The 27,724-nt window shown below is 37.6% G+C and overlaps 1 protein-coding gene across 1 annotated transcript in view; it reads left to right on the top strand.

Moving 5' to 3' along the window:
• The window catches only part of ikzf2 (IKAROS family zinc finger 2), a 234,967-nt gene that overhangs the window by 116,820 nt on the left and 90,423 nt on the right, over nucleotides 1-27,724 (top strand). Inside the window, 3 exon segments of the mRNA XM_038787051.1 lie at nucleotides 6,147-6,201; nucleotides 6,564-6,665; nucleotides 18,226-18,489. Of these exon segments, the coding sequence (XP_038642979.1) occupies nucleotides 6,147-6,201; nucleotides 6,564-6,665; nucleotides 18,226-18,489 (421 nt within the window).

The following is a 27,724-nucleotide window of genomic DNA, read 5'->3' as shown; positions in this document are numbered from 1 at the left end:
GTTGACGTATATGGGATAGTAGAGCTAACAATTCATCTAGGAGTGTTAGGTGCTCTTCTGTGGTCTCTGTGTGTAACAATAAGTCATCAATGTACTGTACCATACACATGTGACAACCCTTGGAATCCAGTCGCCATTCTTTGGTGAAAGATTGAGGGGCCACATCCTTCTGGACATTTCCATTCACACTTCCACCATTATTTCTAAATAATGATTCAAAATAATAATTTATTTATTTGCCATTCTTTCATTGTCCACAGTTAGAATCTCTTCTAATCTCTTCTAGGGGCTGTTTAGCACAGGGCTAAATCGCTGGCTTTGAAAGCAGACCAAGCACACCAGCAGCACGGTTCGATTCCCGTAACAGCCTCCCCAGACAGGCGCTGCAATGTGGCGACTAGGGGCTTTTCACAGTAACTTCATTTGAAGCCTACTCGTGACAATAAGCGATTTTCATTTCATTTCATTTTCATTTCTTCTTCAGCCCTCAATGGTCATGTTTTCTCCTTAACAATTAACAAAATGCTTACCATTCCCATATATGCTATATATACGCACATACACATTTATGGAAATATTTCCTTGTGACTTTTTGACTCTCATACATCTCCATATTTGGGGGTGTGGTTAGCATTGTTGCCTATAGTGCTGAGGACCCAGGTTCGATCCCAGCCCCGGGTCAAAGTCTGTGGAAAGTTTGCACATTCTCCCCGTGTCTGTGTGGGTTTCACCTCCACAACCCAAAGATGTCCAGGTTAGGTGGATTGGCCAAACTAAAATCCCCTTAATTGGAAAAAAATATAATTGGGTAATCTAAATTTATTTTTAAAAATGCATCTAGATATTAAACTTGCATTTAAGCTTCCAAACCTTCCCGCATTAACTTTTCCCAGTATTAATCCTTATAGCCCAATTATAATGGGAATACAATGATTCCACCCTCCAACCAGTGGTGGCACTATTGTAGCTATATTTTGTTCCAGGGAAACTCCTATGTTTCATTCAGTTATACTTACTGCTTCACAGATTGCTGTTATTTTTACCATTTAACTATAAGTTTGATCTGTTATTCAGAGGTACAAATTGAAAAACTCCTGAATTAAATCTGCACACCTTTACCCAATTATACCTCGTCTTCTAAACCCCACTTCGCCTGAAGATTGTACCTTACCTTAATTGGCTGTTTGTTTGTGTGGATGTGAACAATATAAAAAATATTATGTGCGTGCACATTTTTGCTCAACTTTCTGCTGTCATAATTTTGGTGAGACCGTTATGTTAACATTTAAAATTTCTATAAAAAGGGTTGCCAAATTTAGTTGGACATATTCCTGTAGGCTTCAGCATATGGTGTCTCGCCTCCAACTACCCCGTCTCCACGTTCCTACCACTGGTCTTGGGGCACAGCCTTCTTATACCAATAGGAAATTTTCAATTGCTTAAAGGAAACTGATGCTTTATTACCCAATATGATTATCCTTAACTCTCCTTTCCCCATCTTTACTTTTTTAAATAAATAAATAGTGTTTTATTTTCAGTCCCCTGTGATTTTTCTCTTGGATTCTCATAGCATTTATTTCGGACATTAAGCTTTAGTTCCTAGAGACTCCAGGGCAATCCTGGAAGTTTGGTAACCCAAATAGCTAGGCACAATATTTAAATATTGCATGTAAACAGTCTGTGCTCATGCAATTGGTAGCTGCAGCTAGTAGGTGGCGCTGTGGAGACAGTTTCTCATATGCTGGTCATCTGGCTAACCATCTTGTGCACAAAAAGAGTTGTATGGCAATTTAGTAGTGTGTAAAAATGTTTGCTGCTAAGTTTTGGCCTTCTTAATTCCTACTTTGTTTCCTGATTATAAATTAGCAGACATCAATCATTTCTAATTTTTCTACTAACCCAAGCTATATAAATATATTTTGAGGAGAAAATGTGTATATTTAAATTTACATGAGAAACATTCAGTGATTTCAGTCAGACTCCAGTATGCAGTCTTGTAGTCGAGATTAAAGGTATTCTGAACGGATCTGTAGGTAAATCTGAAGAAGTTAAATACTGTTACAATAATGGCATGAATGTTTAATATGTGTTGTAATTGGTTTTTAATTAAAAAAAGTACCCATGACTTTAGGAGACATACAGATAAACGATTCATTTCCTTATACGTCTACTCCTGGTTCTATTTTCAGAAACCTGAAATTCAGAAAAAAAAATCGAAACCCGTCTCTTTCTTTAACATGAAAACTACATTTTGACATTGGTCAAAGTTGTCAAATGATAGTTGTATTTGCAAGGAAAATCATGAAAACCATATTATAGGATCCTAGTTGTCATTTGTGATTAAACAAACTCATTAAATCTTTCAAGACTTCAAAACTAATTGTGAAACAGTACCCATGTGAGGCTTAAGTGACCAAGAATTTTGCTTTGTAATCCTCAGTGTTTAGGCATATTTCAGTCCTCACCACGTCTTCGTATTTCTCTTAATAATGCGATTTTTCTGATGAACTTTATGTTGTTTCTGGGTGGTGTTGAGGTCACTTTGGTGGTGCATATTTAGCATTTTTTAAACAGAGCACCATGTCTAATCAATTTATCATCTTAAAATATTATTGATCATTTAAATTCAGATGGTGTTGTGAATCTGCTTGACTAAGATGGATGAAATGTGAATAGGAAAAAATTAGAACATAGATCAGATGCGATGGCGACATAAAATCATGAGAAAGCACATATAAGATTGCGACATGATCTTTAAAATAATTTCAAGATTGTGTTTCACTGAGGATATGTTTTTTAAAAAATCACTGAATTTAAAATAGTTAAATAATACAGAGTGAATCCCATATTTCAAACGTGTGTGATTTTATATAAATTAAATAAAACATGCAAGATGTCAGCAATGTAGACAGTAATTATTAATGAATCTTCCAAGTTTTGTTTTGCAATTGGTGCATTTTCAGATTCATAGAATTTACAGTGCAGAAGGAGGCCATTCGGCCCATCGAGTCTGCACTGGCTCTTGGAAAGAGCACCCTACCCAAAGTCAACACCGCCACCCTGTCCCCATAACCCAGTAACCCCACCCAACACTAAGGGCAATTTTGGACACTAAGGGCAATTTATCCAGGGCCAATCCACCTAACCTGCACATCTTTGGACTGTGGGAGGAAACCGGAGCACCCGGAGGAAACCCACGCACACATGGGGAGGATGTGCAGACTCCGCACAGACAGTGACCCAAGCCGGAATCGAACCTGGGACCCTGGAGCTGTGAAGCAGTTGTGCTATCCACAATGCTACCGTGCTGCCCCGGATTCATGTCCAAGACCATTGATTTAAACAAATTGTCAAAATGTAATCCCCAAAGCATTGGTGAAAATCTCGGAATTCAATAAGATGAAACAGAATGCCACTAATTCAGTCACAAACAATTGTTACAGCACAGATCCTAGGTTGTCATTCCCACAACTGTAAAATTCTACCAGTCCTTTGTAATACTGTAAAAAAGTTACATATTCAAGTCACTTAAATCATTGAGTTTTTCACACATAAACCATTGAGTTTGCTCATAATCCACAATGTGCGTATTTCATTGGATCTACTGTACAATATTTAATATCAACTTTTAATAATATCTTTGACCAAACTGCTAAAGTGGGTTTATATGTGTATAAATGAATGGACATTTCTGAGATTGACACATGTATGCAATCGAAAATGGCCTATAACCGATTAGTGTGCAATTACCGTCTGGTTCTGATATCGAGTAAATTGTCTTGAAAACTTTAATTAATATCAACCGTTAATATCTACCATTTGATACTGATTGTCATGCATTTATGATTTGTGTATTGTAATAGTGTTAGCTAGTAGTGTTAGCGACAGGTCTGTCTAGCAGTTGCAAACGAAGGAGCTTTATATGCCATAATCTTTGGTTGGGTTTCTGTGTGGTTCTTTATCTTTGGTGTTTCCCTTGTGTCGGCTGGAGTGCATCTTTGCTCTAGTCGATCGCCGAGAGGCAGAACCGCGCGGTTCGGTTTCTCGGAGCTTGACAAACTCCCATACTACCATGGTGAAGATGGAGGAAGTGGCTGCTGGATTAGCAGCGTTTCAGATTCAACAACTCGCCTCTGTGCAACATTAAAGGGAATTGTGATGGATTTGTTTGACCGTAGCCTATTACTGAGGTAATCACAAGGTTTGCTTCCGCATCAGTCAGAAAAGCGAATCAGATCAATTTTGACCCTGCGGAGATTTTTTTTAAGTTAAGTACCTGCACATATACTGTACAGACCTAATGACTTGTTGCAGCCCCAAGTAAATCCTGTCGAATTCATATGTGGCTGGGATAATGTCATGATCCTTGTTGATAGCAATCGCACCCATATTATTCACCACAGTTATTAAGGAATCATTGAACAGTAAATATGAATATATGATCCACTATTACCTTCTTGATCATTCCCGATTGATAGTATCAATGTCAAAGGAAGATAATTTTAAATTTTTCTCTCCGCACTTAACTTGTCACATACCACTGAAATAAATAATATTTTGATATGGGCCATTTAAGCAATCCTGGTAACTTGGCCTGAATCTATAAGCCTGCTCCTCTCTCTTCGTCGATTCCTTAGGAACCGGTGTATCAAGTTTTTTTTGTTAATCGCATTGCGAGGCGCTGACCTCTTTCTCTTCCGAAGTACTTACTGTACGTTGACATTCCTGAACACTTTTCCAACACCCGTTCCATACCTTGCAGTCTTATCCTTAACATCAGTCAGAACTGACAGTCGCTTGACTTTGACGCTTTCTCTCCGATTTGTAGGCTAGAAAAGTGGAAATTTGGCGTGAGCAAACGTAAACGGTACTGGAGTGCTTTAACAATTTTTGTTGGTAGGACTTTTCTTCCTGTTTCTTGCAGTCTGTTTGACGCAGTTTTCAGTTTTTGTTTGTAGGAGCTGTATTGGATTCGCCTGATTTGTTGTATGTATCTATTAATGGTGGTATTAGAACAAGTGTGCATGTTATTCTATATAGATGTCGCATTTTAAATTTAGTTATAGGTACCTAGTAATTGGTTTGGGCCGTAGATTGTCGTTGGGTTAAGATTCATTCCAGGCTATTTGTGACTGTAAATAGTATGTCTGACTCTAATATAAGACTAGCAGAAAGAGGAACATAGAATTCACACTTTTCAGGGAAGTAGCTGGAGACAAGTGGAGAAATAACCCTATTCCAGTATGTAAAGCAACTTTCCGTCGTAATGACTAAAAATATGTTGCGATCAATATAAATTGATTCTTCAGATTAATACATGGCTGTTAACTATCTGTACCGATTTACTTTGGAGATTAGTAAATTATCCTGCAGAGAAAAAATGTAGTCAAATATCAGAGAGTCTCACTCAATTTCAGTGCTGCTTCATCTCTCAGGATTGATATAAAGATGGGCGTCAATATTTGTTTGATTTCTGGGTTTAAGTTTGCTATTTTCAATATATTTAGTTTTCTTTGAGTTTCATTGGGATGTACGTTTTAGAGTCAAGGTATAGAAGTATGGCAAAGTGAACAAGTTTAGGTTGTTCAGATGACGAATTAATGCCGTATGATTAATGCCCATTAATAGGCTCAACAAATTACAGTATCTAAAAAAGGTTTAAAAGATATGTTTTAACATGACAGACAGAGAATTTTAGAATAACATGTTTCCAGGAACTGATCAGCAACGCAGCTTGTTAGACTGAAGAAATGTTGGCGGAAATATATTATTTGAATCTCCTAATGAGCTACTGTGCTGACCTCTGACAAAGGTTGCAGTCGCTTTCTGCACCCTTATAATTTGGATGCAGGACACTGCCATAATCCATGACTGTCCACAACAGTAACAAAACCATGAAATATACTTCATTTACTTCAGATGATGCACACATTTGTTTTATATATAAAACTGATTTTTAAAGATGCCTTTAAAAGCCTTCTGGATGTTGTCGTCATATTGTGCAATTATTACCACACCATACATGAGGTGCAGTATCAGTGCAAAGATAGGGTTCCACAATCACAGGTGTTTTTTAATTACCGTTAACACATTTCAGTGACGAATAAGACATCCGGCATGACATTTTAGGTCAATTTTCTTTACAGCACTGCACTTTGAAGATGGAAACAGAGGCTACTGATGGCCCTATCACTGATGGTGGTGAGTTTTTAAACAGTAATAAGAAATATTTTACCTTAAAGTTGCAAAGCGTCTTGCAAATAATAGTTCTTTGTGTGCTCAATAATGTCAATTGCTGCTTTTAATTTGAATGCTGTTCTTTAAATTTATGACAGCCAAAGGAAGTGAACATTTAAAAATTAAATATGTTTTTAAGACAGGATGCATACTAAATTCTCTGAGAGATCAATCACTCTTTTCATTCTGGCTCAAGCAGTATTGCTTTTCTCATGTTTAAGTCAACAGAACACAAAGAACTCATATTTCACAAAAAATAATTTATTGGAAACAAGAACTATGCTTTATTAACTACTGTGTGATGACTGACCTTTTCATTGGAACAGATAGTGATGACTTCTCTCCCAAGATGGAGCATTCAAGAGTGGTGGTCCCCACCACAAGCACGCCCAATGGCCAGTACACCTCCCTGAGTCACATGACTAACAGTAAGTGCCTTTTGTGTGCTGGTTTCTACTCTGCACTAGCATTATTCTCTGAATCTGCAGGCTTTGTTACCACAGCACATAGCACAGCAATAGAGAGGAAAAACTCGGCAAGGGTTTTTAATACTCGTACATATGAATTTACTTCGTGGTTTAAATTATGGAACTTATGGATTCGGAAATTTATGTTTATCCTTGCCAGGTAGGATATGTTTGGGTTTAGTTGGCAACTGTTAGTGCTCTTGTGAGGTTTTATGTGTATTAGAAATTTTGAATAATAAACATTTGGTTTCTTAAAATTATTATTTCAGTGTTTCACAATTGTCTGAGAACTACATTCAGAATTTTACTTTGGAGTATGAATAGCAGTAGAATTTCAAAAATTACTTTGTAGTTTGCTGCACGTGAAACCACTTATGTCATTTTTAATACCTCTTAAAGCCTTTTATTTTCTGTTTTAATTTCCTCACCAGCTAATTTACTCTAAGCCACAAAGTTGTTCTAGAAATAATAATCATATCAGAGTATTTTTGCTTTGCAATCCTGGTGTGGTTTATTCCATTTGTCAGAATGCTGGATTCAGAAAATATGTCTGGGTGTTTAGGAAATATTCTGTGGTTATGATCGTTACCAACTGATGTAAAATTGTTTGCTAGATGAGTTGGCTGATACATTGCTCTCTACCAAAGGAAGATGGCAGATGTCTGTTTTTTGTAGATTACACAAGTTGCTATTGCAATTTTGGTTAAACTAGGTAAGTTAAAGGTTCCTAAACATAGTTTAAAAATGTAAGAAGGTGCTCCATGTAGATGATACAAATATGGACTATGGGGCTCCGAGGCATAATAGTAATTTGGAAGATCAATGCAAAACATACATTTAAAAATAGAAGCTGTTTGCTCCTTTGATTTGGTTTACTTCTAAATTAACAAGTCGAGAAAATAATATTTGTTTTTAGTAACTGATACATAATTTAAATAGTTTTTACTTTCTTCATGGTTTAAAATTCATGAAATTTAGTTGGAGTGAGAAAAAGTCATCGATTGTTTTAAATGTATTTGAGAGCCTTTGAAAATTAATTTCTCTGTAAGCTTGAGTAATTCTTTACACCTCCATCTAAATTTGAAGTCCAATTGTTTTTTATTGGAATAAAAAGGAAGTTTAATGGAAAATATTGCATATGTTGAAAGTGAGTACATTTTAACTTTCTTGGGAGGTCCACTGCAGTTCATGCTATTAGGCACCCAATTTTCGACAGGCCCTCCAAGACATTTCAATTGGCAAAAGTTGAATTTGAACATATGTGCTTGAGATTTGTAAAAACTATCTGAAAGCTGTTTGTTGTCTGACTATTCATTAGCAGTGGTTCATATCAGGTGGGGTTCGTGGAGTAACAAGATGCCTTTGCTGTTAATCATGTTACATATTGTTTGGGGTTAGTATGGACATGAACAAAGCTTTTTGGGATGAAATATTTAAAGAATGTGGAGATCCCTGTTTCCCTGCTGTACTTAGTTTCTTTTCACATTATAGGTTCTTTTCACATTTTAGATTAGAAAAGTAATATTAATTCAGGTATTTTTAGAGCCGTTTTCTTAAGGCAGATTTCTCAATGACCTTGGTTACTTTGTTATACTTTTACTGTAAATCTGATTTCATCTCACGGGACAAAGTCTGGTGCCATATTTCTACTGAAGTGCTGGAGCAGAAATAATCGTGAATGAAACCTGCTGTTTCTGTCTAAAATGTGTTAATACTGTACATTATTTCTTACTATTGACTCATCATTACTTTTTACGGAACTGCCATTGGGAGCAGCAGGAATGTGCTGCTACACAATGTTAGTTATATGTTCGGTGGTGGTGGGGGAATCTGCTCTCAAAAATGATCCCTTTTTATCTTGTATGTAAAATGACACCTCTGGCCCAAGGCCAAGTATTATTGGGAGAGTGAGGATGGTGCAGACAGGACTGGCAACAAGTTTTCTACAGGAATGGGGTGGAAGAAAGTGGGTTTGTCTCAGCCTTGGAGCTTTTGTCAAAACAATGTTATTTAACCTTTTGATTGCCATTTTCTCCACCAACGTAACAGAAGATTTTTTTTTAGAAAAATAAGAATGTACAGAACTATTCTTAGTGAAAAATAGTCAGATTATTTGATGGTTCAGCTTTAGCCTGACAGCATATCAGTTATTTTTCACATTTTATACCAGAGTAGTCTTTCCAAAATAATTTCTATTTAATTTGTAATTGTTTCCTCAGAACACTACCATCCCAATTGGAAAAACTGCCTACGCAAGTTAATTTTAGTCAGTGCACCAATTAAGATCTGTGGAGCTCTAGCCAGAATCAATTTTTTGCATCTGTCAAAGTCATTGGCTTAATTAAAATTAAAATCACACCATTTTCTAACTATATATTGTACAGTAATTTGGGGATAGTAGTTTGATTGTAGTTTAAAAGAGTATTTCATAATCTCAACATATCCAAAAGCACTTTTCAGCCAATGAAGTACTATTTGAAGTTTAGTCACTGTTATAGTATCGGAAACATGGTAACCAATTTGCATATAACAAGCACCCACAGACAACAATGTCGTAGACCTGATCCTTTGTTTTAGTAGTGATGGTGGTTGACAGATAAATATTGGCCAGGATACCTTGGAGAATTGGTTCAATGAAATATTTTAGGATCATGACTTAATGTCTCATCCGAAAGATACTGGCAATACAGATATATCAGGAACTAAAAAAAGACAACTTAACATTTCAGGGGGGACAGTTTGTTCATACCAACAAAAGGTCTCCGTCCAAAATATTAATCAGCTTTTTCTTTGAACTGCATACATTTCAGGTGGAGATACTCTATTAATTCTGATAAAACGTTAACATTCATTTTTCTTTTAACTGATGTCAGAGTTATGGTGCATTTATAGCATTTTAAAATCTGTGTTCTACACTCACAGTTTTCACAGTTTGATAGCGATTATTATGGAACACTTAAAAATGCAAAAGGCAGGGATTACATCACCGAATACAGAATTTATGTTGTATCAGTATTTAAAATGCCTATGTCATCACTGATGTTGGGTGCCATGTTTACCATTAGATGTAAATGTTTGGAGAAATGTGGAGCGATTTTAGAAATCCGTAATATGCAGGCGTTTTATACAAATGCAGAACCAGAAGGAAGTTGAGCTATATAAATTGGCTTATTATTAAAGTTAAATTGTTCAATTCATTTAAAAGACTGCATTTTTTCTTTGTTCACTCTTAGTATGCGGGTGTTGTTGGCAAGGTCAACATTTATTGCCTCTACTAAATTGGTCTGAGAAGGTGATGGTGAGTCACATTCATAACTGTTGATCGAGGCTTGATACGACTGAATGGCTAGCTATACCATTTCAAAGGGCAGTTAGGAGTCACCCACATATTTGTGGCACTGAAATTACATACAAACCATATTGGGTAAGGGTACCAAGTTCATTTCCCTGAAGGAAGTATTTGGATGTGACTAGTTTGGTTTTACAATGATCCAACAGCTTTGTATACCACCTTTTCTTTCCAAAATTCGAAAACTGAATTTAAATTCTCAAACTACCATTCACAGAATCATAGAATCATAGAATTTACAGTGCAGAAGGAGGCCATTCGGCCCATCGAGTCTCCACTGGCCCTTACAAAGAGTACCCTACTCAAGCCCACATCGCTACCCTATCCCCGCAATCCTGTGACCCCCACTTAACCTTTTTGGACACTAATGGCAATTTAGCATGGCCAATCCACCTAACCCGCAAAACTTTGGACTGTGGGAGGAAACCGGAGCACCTGGAGGAAACCCACGCAGGCACGGGGAGAAGGTGCAGACTCTGCACAGACAGTGATCCAGGCCGGGAATTGAACATGGAGCTGTGAAGCAACTGTGCTAACCACTATGCTACCGTGCTGCCCACGGTAGCCCATTGTAGGATTGGAACTCACATTTTCTGGATTATTAGTCCAGGCGTCTAGATTATTAATTCAGTAATTTAACCACTAACATTCTTAGTAGTTCACAACATTTAAATAAACATAAGTGATTCAGCTGGAGTTGTGTCCAGTGCTGACACCAGACTTTAGGAAGAATGCCCAAGGCCTTAGGGAGAGTGTAGGGAAAATCTCCTACAATGATTCCAGGGTTATGGAACTGTTATTAACCAAAGAGGCTGGAGAAACTGGCCTGGTAAAGATAAGGGGAGATTTAATAAGAGTTTTCAAAATTATGAAATGTTTCTATAGTGTAAATAAGAAGAAACTGCTTTTGGGCAGTAGTGTTGTGAACCAGAAGTCACAGATTTAAGGTAATTGTCGCTGAGAAGAATTGTTTATACATCGAGTTGTTATGATCTGGAATGTATTGCCTGAAAGGATGGTGGAACCAAATTCAATAATAACTTGCAAAAAAGGAAGTGAATAAATAATTGAAGGGGAAATAATGGCAGGGCTATAGAAAAAGGGTAGGGAAATGATACTAATAGGATATTTCTTTCAAAGAACCATCACGGGCATATAAGGCTGAGTGCCCTCCTTTTATTCAGTTTCAGTCTATGATTGTTTAAGTCTTTGCTGATTAAAATGAAAATTGGAGACACTTTACTTAAAATTTTATATAACTGCTATTGCTCAAATTTGAATGTAAGATTTCAGCTTGCATTTGAAAAGACATCAACAATCAACAAAAAAACTGAACAAATGGCAAGCACCTTAAAGTGCAATTATATTGAGTACAGGAAGATGAAAGTGGTGGGAAAGCATTTAATCCTACATTACCTTAGTGCAGTATAGAACATAGAACAGCACAGTACAGTATAGTTGCTAACAATTATATTTCCAACATTTCACAGCTGTTCAGAGCATTAATTTCTTAGCCTCATTGTACCACATCTCTCAAAAGCGTCACATATTATCATGTCATTATCTGATAATTGATTCAAATGTTTGTTTTGAATTATTAAGGAATTTATGATGATTACAAATGTAAAAGATATCAATGTGCATTCATAATTTTGAAACCATTTGTTAACGGCAACATTTTCTTGGATTTGTTAGGTAGAATTCAAATTTACAAGATTTCATACATTGGTAAATTGTTACGTTCTTCTTGTATAAAGTTCAGAAATTCTAAAATTTTGTTCACGTTTTCAACTTATTTAAAAATTACTTTTGTTGAAAATTTTAACAATGGGACATTATAGATCAATCCTAAAAGCACAAAGGGAAAGGTTAGTAGAACATTTTATGAAAACATTATTGGAAAATAGAACATATAGAATTGGAGTTGTGCAACCTTAGTCAATTGTATTTATGAGGGAATTGAACTCTTGAAAAGGTAAGAAAACCAGGTATGGAGAAAGAGGCAAGAATTTATGTAGTTAGTTCCATTCTCACAGGCATATTGGTTTGATTCTTGGGCTGAAGTCTCTGTGATTTTATAGAGAAAAGAAATGACCGGATAAGTGCAAAATCAAATGGAAATTTGTTGAATCAAGAAGTTATTGTAATAAATGCACATACAGTAGTAACTAATACAAAATTAATTTGTCTCACAAATGGCTTTCAGACTGAAACAATGGACCATGTAGCTTCTGATTAAATCCAGTTAGTGTGCAGATTTTTGACAGGATTTTCCAGTCAACATTGTTAATAGTATATGCACAGAGAACTGAAAGTTAGTGGAAATTTTCTTTATTTTGTTTCCATTTCAAAGTGAGGTTCCTTTTATTTCCAGGTATGTTTCCATTTGATTCAATCAAAATTTTGCACATTCTGAAGGTTGGCTACCTGTTACTGTTTGAATGCGTTGAAAGGTTTTCTGTAGTTTATCACTACTCTTTGGAACCATCACAGTTTCACCAGGGAAGCTCTTCAGATGTAGTTGACTCACTGGGATTGTTAAAGTGATTTTCAAATTAAATGATTGAAGAAATATCACTCAGTTCAAATAAGGAAAAGAAAGATAACTGGAAGTATCACACGGATGAGGGTACAATAAAATATATTCATTCATAATCCTGTTGTAAGTAAAAATTAGACAAATGCTACTTGCAGTTTTTTCCAACCAGTTTTTCGCTTCCACCAGGTAAACTGTTTATAGTGAAGTTTTTATTTGTTTAGCTATAGTTTAATGATGCATTGCCTTGGCAATGTTGTTCCTCTTTATGCTGGTCCTTTCAGTGACTGTCAGAATTTCATTGTCTTATCAATTCCTAACAGAAAGTTGAAATAAGAACAGTTGAATAGCCATCCCTATTCATCATTCATTCAAAATGTCAGTTTGTGTCTTGGAAGTGAGGGTACAAACTGATTTTAGGTTTTAAAGATTGTCCAGTTTGAAGTCAAGGACTCGAATTTCCATGTGTTAAATTTTGCCAGTAGGATTCATCTGACATATGGATGGATGAAAAGAAAGTAAGAATAGACCATAAGGCCTGTCCCACCCAAATAAAATTGTAACTGTCGATAGCATTGGCTCAATCCATATGTTCTCTAATTGCACTTTCTCCTGAGAGAGGCAAAAAAAGAAAAGGATTATCCATTGGATTGGCCAATTCAGATATAAATCTGCATAATTTTTCATCTCCCGAAAGAATTGAGCAAATATCAGAAGTCCATGACTCTTTATGTTCATAGCTAACTTTTCACTTACCCTCACAACTGTAATGATTCTCCGGATCTAGTTAGACTCCCAGTGATTCTCTGAGGGAACAAAAATCTTTCTGCAATTTAACTTTCTACTTATGGATTTCATAGATCTGACCAACTTTCCCGATTCATTTCATAGAACCTATTAACTAATAGGCTAAAAAAAATTAAAACGCACTCATATCCTCCATAAACCAGCATTTGTTCAAAGTAAATGACTCCAACTCTTGAGGTTTATCTGCATAACTGAGAGCTATTGGGAGTTGATATGTGGGGACCAACTGAACAAATTATTCCAGTTGTGGACATACGGCAACCTAAATATTCTGCATTTTAATTTGATGGTACTAGAATGCACTCTAAACCCTCTTTGACCATAAGCAACATTACTTAAACTAAATTAGAGTAGCTGATGCTATTTGTCCACCTTACAAACAAATTTGATTTCTGTAGTAGAAAAATGGAACAGTGAAAGTGCAGCACGTGCCCTTAGGCTGCAGTTCATCCCCGAAGACATCATAACAAAATATACCTAGAAAATTCAGAAGGGTGGACAAGTACAAAAGTTATTAATGAGGCTATCTGTATATTCATTACAGTGCAACAAAAGCTGGTGGCAGGGCTGGTTTAGCTCAGTGGGCTAGACAGCTGGTTTGTAATGCAGAACAAGGCCAGCAACGCTGGTTCAATTCCTATACCAGCTGAGAATTCTGAATTCTCCCTCTGTGATCCCGAACAGGTGCCGGAATGTGGCGATTAGGGGCCTTTCACAGTAACTTCATTGTAGTGTTAATGTTAGTCTGCATGTGATAATAAAAAGATTATTATTATTATATATGCTTATTACTATACATAAATCCAGTTTGTCAGTTTGTGAGGTCAGAGAAAAAGGACAGGAACAATTTTGTCAGAACAAAAACATCAGAAATATTTCTACTTTAAAGGTTTAGATATTTATCATATAAATATGCTGCTTTAAAGAGCTCTTTATTTGCACATTATTAAGAATCAATTCAGGTTTTAATTAAATTGCTGTTTTCCTGTTGTTCCTTGGCTGGGTAAATGGAACTCTTGGTTATGTTTTACTGTTAACAACACTGGTGCCATTTAGAAAAAAAAGTTTTGTGAAGTTCAAAAACTTGCCTGGTCACCTAAAAAATCTTTAAACTTTGCTCCACAATGGTCGCACTTACACTAAAGTGTGTTCAGAGCTCAAGTGCTATGAGTCGGCTTGCTCTAGACAAGTGGCCAAAAAACAAATTCAATTTGGACCCTCATGCACAAATGCCTCACATTGATGTAATGTGTTAAATAATTGCCCCATAAGTAAAGCTAACTGATGTATAATAATCTTTATGGGATGTTATTTACAGCTAACAAATACTAGTTTAATTGACCTAGAATGGTTTGAAAGGGAAGTATTCTCTCATGAAACGTATGCCATTTCATCAACATTAGGCATTTATCTTTTGCACCCAAAGCAGTAAATCATTATGGATTTACTGATATTATTTATGACTTTTTTCTGTATATTTTGATTGTAAATGAACTTGTCTCCAGGTCCTACTGTAATTAGTTATCTGAAAGAAATCTTCAATCCATGAGTCATACCTTCTGTGGCTTCATTTTATTTTTAAAGGTTATTTAGTATATTTTGAACGTAACTCAACAACCTATTTTGAAAATATATTTTTTAAGTTTATTGTTTTTTCCAGATATTGTGAAGTGTTTATGGGCGTCCTAAACTTTGTTTGATCCCGTTTTATTTCTGACTTGTTCAGAAGGGTTACTGCAATGTAGCAGTACATATGTATAGAATTACACAGAATTTACAGCACAGAAACAGGTTATTCGCCCTAAAGTCTATGATACTGTTCATGTTCCACACTGGCCGTCTCCTAACCTACTTCATCTAAGCATCTTCATGCCCTTCTATTCCTTTTGTCTTCATGTGTAGTTTCACTTTAAATTCATCTATGCTGTACACCTCATGTATGTTTAGTCTGATATATCCATCCCAATATGCCTTTTTAAGATACTTTCCCCTCCTCTCCAGTCAGGTTTATCCATTCAAGGAACTATCCCTAGGTATTCTCTAATGACCCTGACCAATAATTTCTTATCCCTATATAGGTTTCATTGTACCATAAATGATTCCCTTGCAACTCAGGATCAGCAGGCAATCTGTGTCCTAGCTGCTTCCAAAATTATCCTGCAATGTGAATCTTTTTTTGAGGGAGGGGAAGTAAAGGTGAGAGAAGAATGATGTGACCTCAAACGCGTTGTTACCTTGCAGCTTGGCTGAAATTGAGAACTTTGTGCGCAGAATAATTTGATGACCTTGACTAGTGTTAAGTGGTCTAGAATCTAAGTGAGAACAAAAAGAAACAGAATAATTATCAAATTGACCTTTCAATTGCTTATGTTCTTCACTCCAAGTGGTTTTCAATGGTACACCTGCTCTAATACATGGAGTTTTGAATGAATGAAGACTGTCTAGAATTCCTGTTCACCAGTGGTATCTGGTATTGATGGCAATATTTGTATGACTGCGTTAATAACTGTTATTTATACAAATTTATATTCTTAGTATTAAATCTCTGTTATTAATTTCTGTTTACTTTTGAGTCACTCAGGTCCAAAATAAATATTGTGAAAGAAATAACTACTTTTATTTAATATCCTACGTTATGTCAGGACATCACAAAGCATTTTTGAAGTGTAACAATATAGAGGAACATGGGAATTTACATGGAAAACTTCTACTTTAAAAAATTTGATAAATGATCTGATAATTTATTTTTAATGATGTAATTTAAGGGATAAAAGGCATTGAGAGAATTTCCCAGTTTTTCTTTAAATAGTGCAATGGGTTCTATTATTTCCATCTGAGATGCCAGACAGAACTGTAATTAATTGTCTCATTCTAAAGATGGCATTTTCATTGAGCGTTAACCTAGTTTATGACTTCAGGTGTCTGGCGTGGAGCTTAAGCTTGACTCATGCTACCACTGAGCCAAATCTGATAGTGTCCTCTCAAACAGAAATTTGCTCACATTCAAGCATTCATTACAACTATGTTCGTTATTATTTTAAACTTTACAACTGACTCTGGCAGCTTTCACTCGCCATCCTGTTGACCTTCACACCTCCACATTCCATTGCTTTAGAAAAAAAAAGCCAGCTGATCTTTTGGGGAAATCCTGTTTAAGGTTATGAAACTCACCAGTAACATTCAGAAGATTGAAAATAACTGTGGATTTGTTTGAAACTTGGGAGGACTATGGATTCTCAATTAATCTCTGCTTGAAAATCAAGCAATATTTTCTTCCCATTCAACATAATTCAAGCTGTATCATAATTCCCATTCATTTCAATGGTACGCTTGAAATGCCAGTTCTTACATTGCAGTCCAGTGGAAAAAATGGGAACTAGCCTCAACTTGTTTGACCTATCCAGTGCTCCAAAAGCTGATTTCATTCAGCTGACAGAAATCTGCTCCAACACATTTTGAAGACCTGGTTAATGGGGATAGTCACATTAAATTGAGCTGCTTTGATAATGGGTGTATTTTATGAAACATTTGAAAAATATAACAATGCTTTATGCTATCAATTTAAATTTTTTGTTTTCTGCTTTATTTCCTTTCATTTTCGTATTTATTGAAGGCCAAAATCTGAAAGCCCAATATTAGCTTCAGGAGATTAAGACAGTAATTTGTAATGTAGTGTATCATTTCAACAGTCGGAAAGGCAGGCACTATTGTTCGATCATCATGTTATAGTATGGAAGATTTCAGCTGTAACCTTCCAACCACAGTTATGTGGTGTTGCAGTGCATGGGAGCATCAGGCCACAGTGTCAAACATGATGCAGGTTTGTATTTTCTCTTCTCTCCTGAATCCTGGAACATGGTGCCTCATTGAAGGATTGGAAGGAAATCAGCAAACGCCTAATGCCTTCTTGCAACTAATGGAAGGATGGCATTAATAGAGGTTGAGTACTATTTGCACATTGACTCGATCTTTTTGCTGTAGGAGTTTAAAAGTTTGGTGAACCCTGAACTGGGAGAAGAAGTGGGGAAAGTCGTGGGATTAGATGTCCTCAATAAAAAGGACTAAAATATGACTTTTTAACCTTTCTTTAAATTCTGTGTAGGTGAAACCCTTTGTCATGCAAACTCATTGCTAAATATCTGACTTTCTTCATTCAGTTTGGATCATAATAAGTATATTGAGAAAATGGTGATCATTAATTTTGCTTGTCTTGTGACAAAATTGCTGATGTTGATCAAATGTAGTCTGAACCTTATTTTTTAAAATCAATTTGAACAAATTTTCAAATTAAAATGTTCTTTCTAAGACTCAAGTAAAGAAAAAAACAAATTGTATGTGTTTTTTTAGTGGGATGAAGCAAAGATCTTTATCACCATTCAAGGGGGAAATGGGCTGGCTGCTTGTGATGTTGCAAGTACTGAGAACATCACTCCAGAAATCGCATTCCGCTGAGACATGCACCAAGAGCTGTCCCAGAGAGTAGGTGCAGGAAACTGTGCACCACAATATCTACAAAAACAAATGGCTAGCTCTGTTTCAGTCACATATAAGTAATAATAGTTCACAATACAGTGATTTAAAAAAAAACAATACAAGGTGCTGTATCTGAATCTTAACAACTGTTGCTCACTTAATAATAAGGTATGTTTGAATCATTTTAAACTTGCTTCATTCATATGAAGCCAGTTTTCAACATACTGGTATTTCTCATTGGTTATTAGTCAAGTATGAATGTGAGGAAGGACTAGGATAAAAAAAAAGATGGCTTTTAGGCTTTCAACAGCTAGCAGTGACCTTATTTTATGAAAACGTTTATTTTGGTTTTTCAGCAAACTCCATCAAGATAGAGATGCATAGTGATGAGGATGATGGAAAAGTTCTTAATCAAGTGGACCGAGCCAGAAACAAAGAAGAAATGAGTGCCATGGAGGGGTCCATGGTGGAAAGCAATGGAATAACTGAAAGCAACCCAGGGCCGGAGATACAAGCTGATGGAGGGATACGACTCCCGAATGGTAAACTGAAGTGTGACATCTGTGGGATGGTTTGCATTGGGCCCAATGTTCTAATGGTACATAAACGGAGCCACACTGGTAAGCAGCTAAAAGAAAAGTTGATCGTACACTAGATAAGAAATGTGTACTTCGAAAGGAGCCAAAGTTGTGGTCCACTTTAGTTTTAGACATTTTTACAACTAAATTTTTAAAATCACCAGTGTGGTGCAATAAATCTAGGAATTTTGAGTGAATAGGTTTTTTTCAGATTTTGTAGTTGCACAAACTAAAAACATACTGCCATAATTAAGATTGTTATCTATATAATTGTGCACCCCATAATAAATCTGTTGGAAAACAGATTTAACGTGATGAACCAAACTGAATGTTGCTGCCTTGAGAATCTCCGTGGTGATAATTATCAACCGAAGGTTGATGTAAAATCCATAATATCTAGGTTAGAAATGTCATTCTCTCGTTGTCTTACTCATTTGCAAAATATATTTACAAATGCTACTTATCTGTTAGTCCTTTTAATGAATGCATTGGCATGTTTCATTCAGAAATTCTAGAGAATTAATCTCAGTAAATTACCAAAAGACTAGTGCTTACAAATTGCAATGTTCCGATCCTTGTCAGCATTAAATATTTAACTTTATTAGCTTTTTTAAAAACTTCACCTGTGACTCTAACCGTTACAAAACAATTTATGCATTTTCAAAAGTAAAACACCTGTAAGGCTAAGAGTGGTTGTATATTGCACTCCATAATTTGCCTCTTTATTTCACATTATTAACATGTGCGAGAAGAGTATGTTTTAATATACTTGACTTCACTTAGAAATTTTCAGATAATATTTTAAAACTTGGGCACCTCTGATTACCCATTCTGATCCCTGTTTATGAGAGATGGGTGTTACAGAAGCTGTAATAATACATTTGGGGTCTTTTGTGCCTTTCCCAATATTGTACTGTGGTGCATAACTGCACAAATGGCACAGCTGTGGTATGTCAGAAATATTATTCATGTAACCAATTTTAAAGCATTTTTTCAACTTAATGTTTAATTTATTTACCATTGATACTTCTATAAATGTATGTAGCTATAGTGTGCACCTAGTTTATAGTTAGTGACTAAAGACTTTGGTTTTTGGTACTAATTCAATCAAAGGTTGCCATATGCACAACATTAAATCATAATAAAGGAACATACACTTATAAATAACATTCAAAAAACAAATAGGAACTTGGAAAAAGTATCTGCATACCCAGGCATGTTGGGGATTTCCGCATGGCATGGTGGTGTGCCCCCCCTCCCACCGCTAGGAAACCCAAGGCGGGGCTTCACCATCAGCGGGACTAAAATATTCTGCTGGCAAATAACGGCTGGAAAATCCCCCAAAATCTTCAGTTGCCTTAACCTATGTTGGGGAAAATAATACAATAACTTTGTGTTTGTAACATTTCCCTTTTCTTTCTTCCCATCTTTCCCCAGCCAGAGACAATACTCATTAATCCTGCCAATACCATTATTTGAGCAACAGGCCAGAAAATCCTTTGTGGCCAAACCTCCATGTACAGGAGAAATAAATAACAAATGAATCCAGAATTTGAACTTCTGTCTCTTGGTTGATGGGCCAGTGAAATATTATTGCAACTATAACACTGCTAAGTCAAGTAGTGTCTCCAAGTAAAACATCATGCAAAGTTGTAGCATAATGTTGAAAAGTTTAAGCCATGTCAGATAAAACCCATGTATCTATACATCAAGACTCAAAATTATAGAAATTACATCACAGAAGGAATCTATTTTGGCAGAATTTTGCCTTAGTTGGTGCTAGCCCTTCAGCTGGAACTATTTACTCTCCTTACATTCTTTGAACTTTCCAGAAAAATGCTTAATATTCTTTTTCAAATATTTAGTATACTCTCTTTCAAATAATGTTACATCCAATGCCTCAGTAGCACTTGCAGCTAAGCATTCTACATCCCAATAACTTTGTGTGAATATAAAACTCTTCCTTCTTACTTTTTGTTTTATCTACTCGGTCTATGCTCACTTATTACAATTCATCAGTAAGTGAAAACAATGTTTCACTGTTTACTCTCTCAAAAAACTTACAGAATTTTGTGAACATTAATTAAAGTCCCCTTTGGTTAATCTTAAAAGATACTACATTGGCATGATATCAGTTTGTTCATGATCAACAGGGTTCAATAAATCAAACCTTAATTTAACATCCATTTAACAATCCATTATATTTAAGAGGAAAAATAAAACTTCAGTTTAGTTATGTTTGATCCTCCATTGTTCTTTCTGCCTGATATGTAAGGCACCATTCAGTCTTCCCTAAAAAGGCGAGGTAAAATCAGTGATAATTAACCTGATGCCTTAAGTATAGCATTTGCAGAGGTTAAAGAAAAGATCTTGATGTTACTTGGATACATATTCTATACAGCATGGAGAGACTAAAAATGTGAGTTACAATAAGAATTGTTACAATGAAAAGGGATTGATACATGAAGAACAAATATAAACAAATTAAGGTTCAGAATAAAAGACTGCGTTGGCACCGTATAATAAAATTGGGCCCAATGCCTTTAACATTTTGTTTAATTCTCTTTGCATTCTTCAACTCGGGTTAAGTCTGTTAGACAGATATAATCTTTTCCAAAGACTGATGCATTTGGTAACTAGGTTCGAACAAAATGTTTCTATCTGCATGAACAATTTTTTGTTTTTTTCTGACATGCCCTTGGAGATGAAATTATTATTTTCAGGTTTTGGATTGGATTGGATTGGTTTATTGTCACGTATACTGAGGTACAGTGAAAAGTATTGTTCTGAGTGAAGCTCAAAAAGATCATTCCGTACATGAAAAGAAAATACATAATAGGGCAAACGTAAAATACACAATGTAAATACATAGAAACAGGCATTGGGTGAAGCATACAGGAGTGTCATGCTACTCAGTCGAGATGTGTGAACAGATTAGATCAGTCCATCAGTCCATAAGAGGGTCATTTAGTAACAGCGGGGAAGAAGCTCTTTTTGAATCTGTTAGTGCGTGTTCTCAGACTTTTGTATCTCCTGCCTGATGTAGGAAGTTGGAAGAGTGAGTAAGCCGGGTTGGAGGGGTCTTTGATTATGCTGCCCGATTTCCCAAGGGAGCGGGAGGTTTTGCAGCCATTTCCTGAAATCTACGTAATTTGACAGCCTTTCTAATTGCCATTTACGTAATAAGAACTTGACCACAAAGAATTACGAATCTTACTACTTCTGGTGTTAATGTAAAATGGTGCTGCTGAGTATACTGTAGCATTTTCATTATTCATAGTAGATACGAACATTTTCTTAGATATTGCATATTTCCTGGAAGCTGCAGAAAATTGGGTGAAAAATAAACTTTTCACTATGAAACTTGGATAGGATCTGAAAATGGGCAGATGAGTGCAGGACACATGTAAAATTGGCTCTGCACCCCATTCCCAGACTACTATTCGGATGGTGGTGGGGATGGGGCGTTATGAAAAATCAGGCTTGATTCCACTAAAAGAAGGCCAATGTCTCTGAAAGAAGATGTGCACTCTGGCTGGAGACAGCAGAAAAATGCTGTGAAAAGCCTCCAATGACTTGAAGAGGTACAAAGAAGTCACCCTGGTTCTCTGATGCATCTTTGGATGTCGTCACCCAAGCTGTTGGTAAGGGGAGGGCGAAGCTATTTCTAGACTCCAGGCAATAACTCCACTATCATCAGATGAGATCGCTGAGGAGGTTAATGTCAGGAATGTAGCCCCTAAGACATTGCTACATGCAGGAAAAGGCTCAATGACTTCATTAGAATTGTCAAGGTAAGAACCTTACCTCACAAATAAATTACCCACTCCCTCTTTCCCCCCCCCCCCTCCCTGTCCCCATCCACCTATACCACCTTCAGAATTACACTTACAATGCTGCCAATCTCCCCATTACTCTTGAAATCGCTGCACTACACCACATCACCTCTTTCTCCTGCCACATATACAATCTGTACCTTCTACTCTTACCTTTATTGCAATCCTCTATTTCCGACATCTCATATCACAACATTTAAAATACTCAACCATGACAGGAACAGTCTTTCAAACACCTCACAAGATCATCACTGATATGCTCCCTTCTCACTTGCAGCTATGCACAACATGCAACAGGAGGCTGCTACCAGTAGAACCAAGCCCACGTGCATATCCTCTCCCCTATGGAAGAAACACTTGCTGACCAGTAAGGGCAGGATAGAGTCTAGGCTGTAGCAAGTTGGAGTGCTGGAGGAAACATGGCTGAAAAGCCTCCAATGACTTAAAGAGGTACAAAGAAGTCACCCTGGTTCTCTGATGCATCTTTGGATGTCGCCATCTAAGCTGTTGGTAAGGGGAGGGCGCACTATGTCCATTTTCCATTCTCCCTTTTATCGTACTCAAGCGCAATGCAAGACAAACTGCAGCTGCCCATTTTTCTCTTTGCTCTCATACGGAGTTAACTATTTCATTTCAAATGTTGAAAATGTCGACTCTGCTATCAGTTAAGGTAGGAAGACAGCCTTCCTGAACTTGCAGAATCATTCCGCCTGATCTCAGCAAGCACCAGCTCAGTGATAGTAGGTTAAAGGCTAGACAAGAAGAGGGGGTCTTCATACGGTGAATCACTGCACAAAATTGCAGGAAGGAATTCAGAATGATAGATGCCAACTCGTCAGAGGGCAATAGTTGTGTAATAGTGATGCTGCAGTGGACTTATATGCTGTCTATCTCAGAATAGCTGGTTCCCACTACCTACTCTGACACCAGCCATGCTGAGATTCAGCAGTCAGGTCCTCAAGGAGCCACTCAAGGTCACCCACTTGGTCATCTGAGGAATCCTCAATGGAAGCTCAGTAGCCTTCCGCCTTCCACGTGGGTTAACTTTACAGGGATAAGTAAAACAGGCATAAGGCATTACACAAAGTCGATTCTCAATTCTTATTGTTAAATATTGAACACAGATGGAATTGAATTGTTGAAATTAATTTTGACCCAAAAAGCGCAATGCAATTTGATGTTGATAATAAATAGTCATGATGAGAATTGTGGTACCTGTACTGTCAGTGTGTTGGGTTTGAAAGGGATAATTCATGTGAAGCATCCCAGGGGACCTGATAGTAGATGGTACTTCTGTTCATCTTCCTCTTTGTGCAGCTCCTTCTCCTCCTCCACCTCGTACTACACCTTTTATTGCCCAGGGGGTGGTAAGAAATGGTACCTCATCATCACAAAGTATGCTGCTTGCAGCACATGCCCACAATTCTCGATACCTGCTCAGGGCTGAACTACAAAGCACCTTGAATGGTCCAGGCAGCAGAATTGTTGCTTGAGCAAGTTGATTTTCTGCTTGTTGACATTTCTGGTGGTAGTGTGGCTCAACTGAATGGCCTGCTCTGCAGCTGTGGCTGGGTTTCTGACAGGATTCAGGGACCATGCCGTAATGGAATAACTGTTGTTACCCATTATCTACCCAGTAACATGAGGCCTGGTTGGAATAAAGTTGGTACAGATGGCTGACACAGGGTGAATGTATCATTACTGCTGGCAGAGACCTAAATGCTGTACTGCCTGTGGTTGCAAACAAACTAGTCACAGAGGTAGTGGAATCCATTTCTAAGCAGAAAGACGTCAGGATTATGATGAGGAGCATACAGTGTCATATGGATGCAATGTATGGCACCTGCATTGCAGGTTTTTAAAAAGTCTTTCATAGGTGTGAGCACTGCTATCCAGGCCAGAATTTGTTGCTCATCCTTAATTGCCCTTAAAAAAATAATGACACGCCACCTTCTTGAACCAACAGTGCTCAGATAGCGAGCCCAATGTTCCCTTGTCTTGCTTCACTCTGAATGAGGAAAGTATTGTAGCTGTTCAACCTGACCTCTGTGACCCACTAGATACGGAAGTGCACAGTTACTGATCTGACCTGTAGCAGCTTGGAAGGATTCTGTTGCATAAAAGTAAAGGACCATAGTGAACCTTCACATTCACAGGCAGCACCCTGCTTCTTATTGTGACTGCAGTTGGTGCTCATTGACAACCACCATGGTGAAGTGAAGGTGTTGGGGGTATTGCTACTGAATTAAATTGAAGTATGAGAAGTTTCCTTTGAAGAAGCACTGTGAATGTCGCATCATCCACAGTGTTCACCACCTCCTCCATCTTCCACCAGCAGCTCCTGCTCTCTGCTATCTTCTTTCCTGCTCATCCCCATTCGCTAGCTCCAATGGCAGCCTTACCAGACCATCCATGAATGCTACAAAATTATTTTGAAGGCAGGTAAGAGAAATGTAGTACCAAAAAAACTTGACAGCTGAAGGGAGTTGTAAAGACAGAAAACAAAAAATACAGCAAAGCTCGAACCAGCAACTAACCTACATGGGATGAATGAGTCCTTTATGTAAAAGGTCTTTCCTGCCTGTTATCACTGTTAGTTGGTAAGAGAGTTTATCATGTGACAAGTCACAAAACAATTTCACAATAAGTGTAGAAACCTTATTTAAATATTATACCTTTTAAAAATATTGCTGAAAAGAGAAATATTGCTGCAGCTTTTATTGCCAAATTTCAAAACATCACAGCAACTTATACTGCAGGGGAAAAGGGTGCTTATTTGTTACAAGGCAGCTCTAATTAGTAAGGCATTGCCATGGAGAAAGCAATGGGTAACTATAGGCTTTAAAATTCCCTGGTAATTCAAAAAAATGTGCAAGGCTTGAACATATTCCTTTTGTTTACAGAGAATGGGTCCCTGCCTCTGTGTGTATGTCACTTCTAGCAAGCATAAAGAAAGTACATTATGAGCTTGATTGATTACCTTAAATTAGTTGTTAGTGTAGCTATCAATGCACTCAGGAGTGTTCAGCAAGTGCTGCCCAGTCACAGAATCATATCTAAAGGTAGATATTTTGTTTTGGGTTTTGCAAGTGCAGGCTGGTTGAGTATGGTCAGGCCTACCCATTAGGAACAACGAAAGGAACCTGCTTTTTGATTTGATCAGCCAATTGCTGGCATCAATAGCTTACACACCTGGCTTTGCATCGGCACTGAAATTCAGGACCAATTCTCTGCAAATAAAAGGAATATATTCAAACCTTGCACCATTTTAGAATTACCAGGGAACCTATAGTTCCTTTTGCTTTCTCCATGGCAACACCTTGACCAGTCAGAGTTGACTTGCCAACGAACCAGCACCATTTTCTCCTGTAGTATATATTGTTGTGATCATTTTAATTTGGCATTCTTGCATTTGTCCTGATCAGTGCAAGGTGAAAAGCTTTGATAACTTGTCTCTCATTCCAGCAATATTCAATTTTTTTAATACTCTGTCTCATGCTTTGGATGCCAAATAAGTATTTGATTCAATTAGGTGAATGATACACTTTGGTGCCGAATAAGCATGCATAAACTGGCCTTCATATTGAATCTTTTACTGCCCATAGTACACCCATAGACTACAGTGCATTTACATTTTTAGGCCTTTAAATCCAGATTCAGCTATTCAAGTAGAACCAGTTTCTCAAAATTATTGTTCATCATCCTCACTGTTTTCTACAAAAATGAACACATCTAATAGGTGCAAAGTACGCAATATGTTCTTTGTCACAAAATTGTTTTTAATGTCAAATAACAGATCCCATGCTCCAAAGAAGCACTGGATAATTGCCCATGGCTTAAACTTTACCCTCGCCCATGTTTTGGTCCGTACATTTGTTCCAGTTGTTTCTAACACTTAAAACTTTTCTTGCATAAAATGCAAGATCTTTCTGTGAACTGATCATGGACTTCTCTGTTCGCCGCCACGAGGAATCCTGATCAGGCGGCGAATCCCGCGTCGGCCCAAAATCATGATCGGCACCGGACGGCAAACCCGTCCCCAGTTTCCGGTCCAGCCTTAATGGCCAAAGAAGGCTTTCCACCCCATGCCGGTGGGAATATGCAAACTGATGTGCATTCATTTAAATACGATTAATGGGATGGATGCCCAAATCTCCACCCCCTCCCTTTATGCTCCCACCACTGTCCCCAGCGGAAACTCTACCGGGTGGGCTTTCGTGCAAGCATTGACAAATCCAGACCTGCGATGGACCCTAAGGTAGGGTCAAGGGATATTACCCAATGCTCATGTGCCCCTCTGCCGCTGCAAAGCGGCAGAGGGTGGGTCCCCAATGGTCCTGTGGCTTAGGTAGGCTGGAGCTGTGGGCAAGGGGCTGACCCCAGGACCCTCCCCCAGGATGGGGATTCCGTACCTGGACAGCCTCATTTTGATCTCAGGCAGCCCTCTGTTGAAAATCATCATCCTTGACGAGGCAGCATGGTAGCATAGTGGTTAGCACTATGGCTTCAGAGGTTCGATTCCCGGTTTGGGTCACTGTCTGTGTGGAGTCTGCACGTTCTCCCGTGTCTGCATGGGTTTCCTCCGGGTTCTCCAGTTTCCTCCAACAAGTCCCAAAAGACATGCTATTAGGTAATTTGGACATTCTGAATTCTCCCTCTGTGTACCCGAACAGGCGTGTGTGTGCCGACTCGGAGCTTTTCACAGTAACTTCATTGCAGTTTTAATGTAAGCGTACTTGTGACAATAAAGATTATTGTTAAGATTATTATTATTATTGCCTGACCTGTTTAAACTTTGAAGTAGCCTTCTCACGGAGAGTTGCTCTGTCTGACAGCTGATGAACAGATCAGACAGTTCATTGAAGATGCAAGCCAGGAAGACTTTCCCTTTCTTCACATCTGCTCCTATCTGTGCATTTAACTGCTGCTTTCTGTAATGTCTGAGCTTTCCTAGACAACCCACAACTCTTTTAAAAACCTTGAAATCCCCTGAGATCCTTTGAAATGCTTAGCATTTATTCAGTTTCACAGTGCAGTACCTTTATCTAGCCTTTAAATGACACCTTAATAGCCTAAACACAACAGGCTGGAGATTTGTTTATTTGTCTTTCCTTTCATGTTTGAATGCATCTGAAGTACCCTCCATTAACCTTAACCTAACCACGATGTTTACAAACAACCTTGTTCTGATTGACAGCTGCAGGTCACTTCAACAATGTTAGGTGTTTTTTGCAGTTAGAAAAGAGGAAGTGAGGGTAGCATGGTGGTGCAGTGGTTAGCACTGGGACTGCAGCTCTTGAGGACCCGGGTTCGAATCCCAGCTCTGGGTCACTGTCCATGTGGAGTTTGCACATTCTCCCCGTGTCTGCATGGGTTTCACCCCCACAACCCAAAGATGTGCAGGATAGGTGGATTGACCACTCTAAATTGCCCCTTAATTG

Source organism: Scyliorhinus canicula, chromosome 2, assembly GCF_902713615.1.
Source record: "Scyliorhinus canicula chromosome 2, sScyCan1.1, whole genome shotgun sequence".
Classification (NCBI taxonomy): Eukaryota; Metazoa; Chordata; class Chondrichthyes; order Carcharhiniformes; family Scyliorhinidae; genus Scyliorhinus; species Scyliorhinus canicula.
The sequence above is the reverse complement of the archived record's forward strand: the minus strand, read 5'-3'. Positions and strand labels throughout refer to the sequence as shown.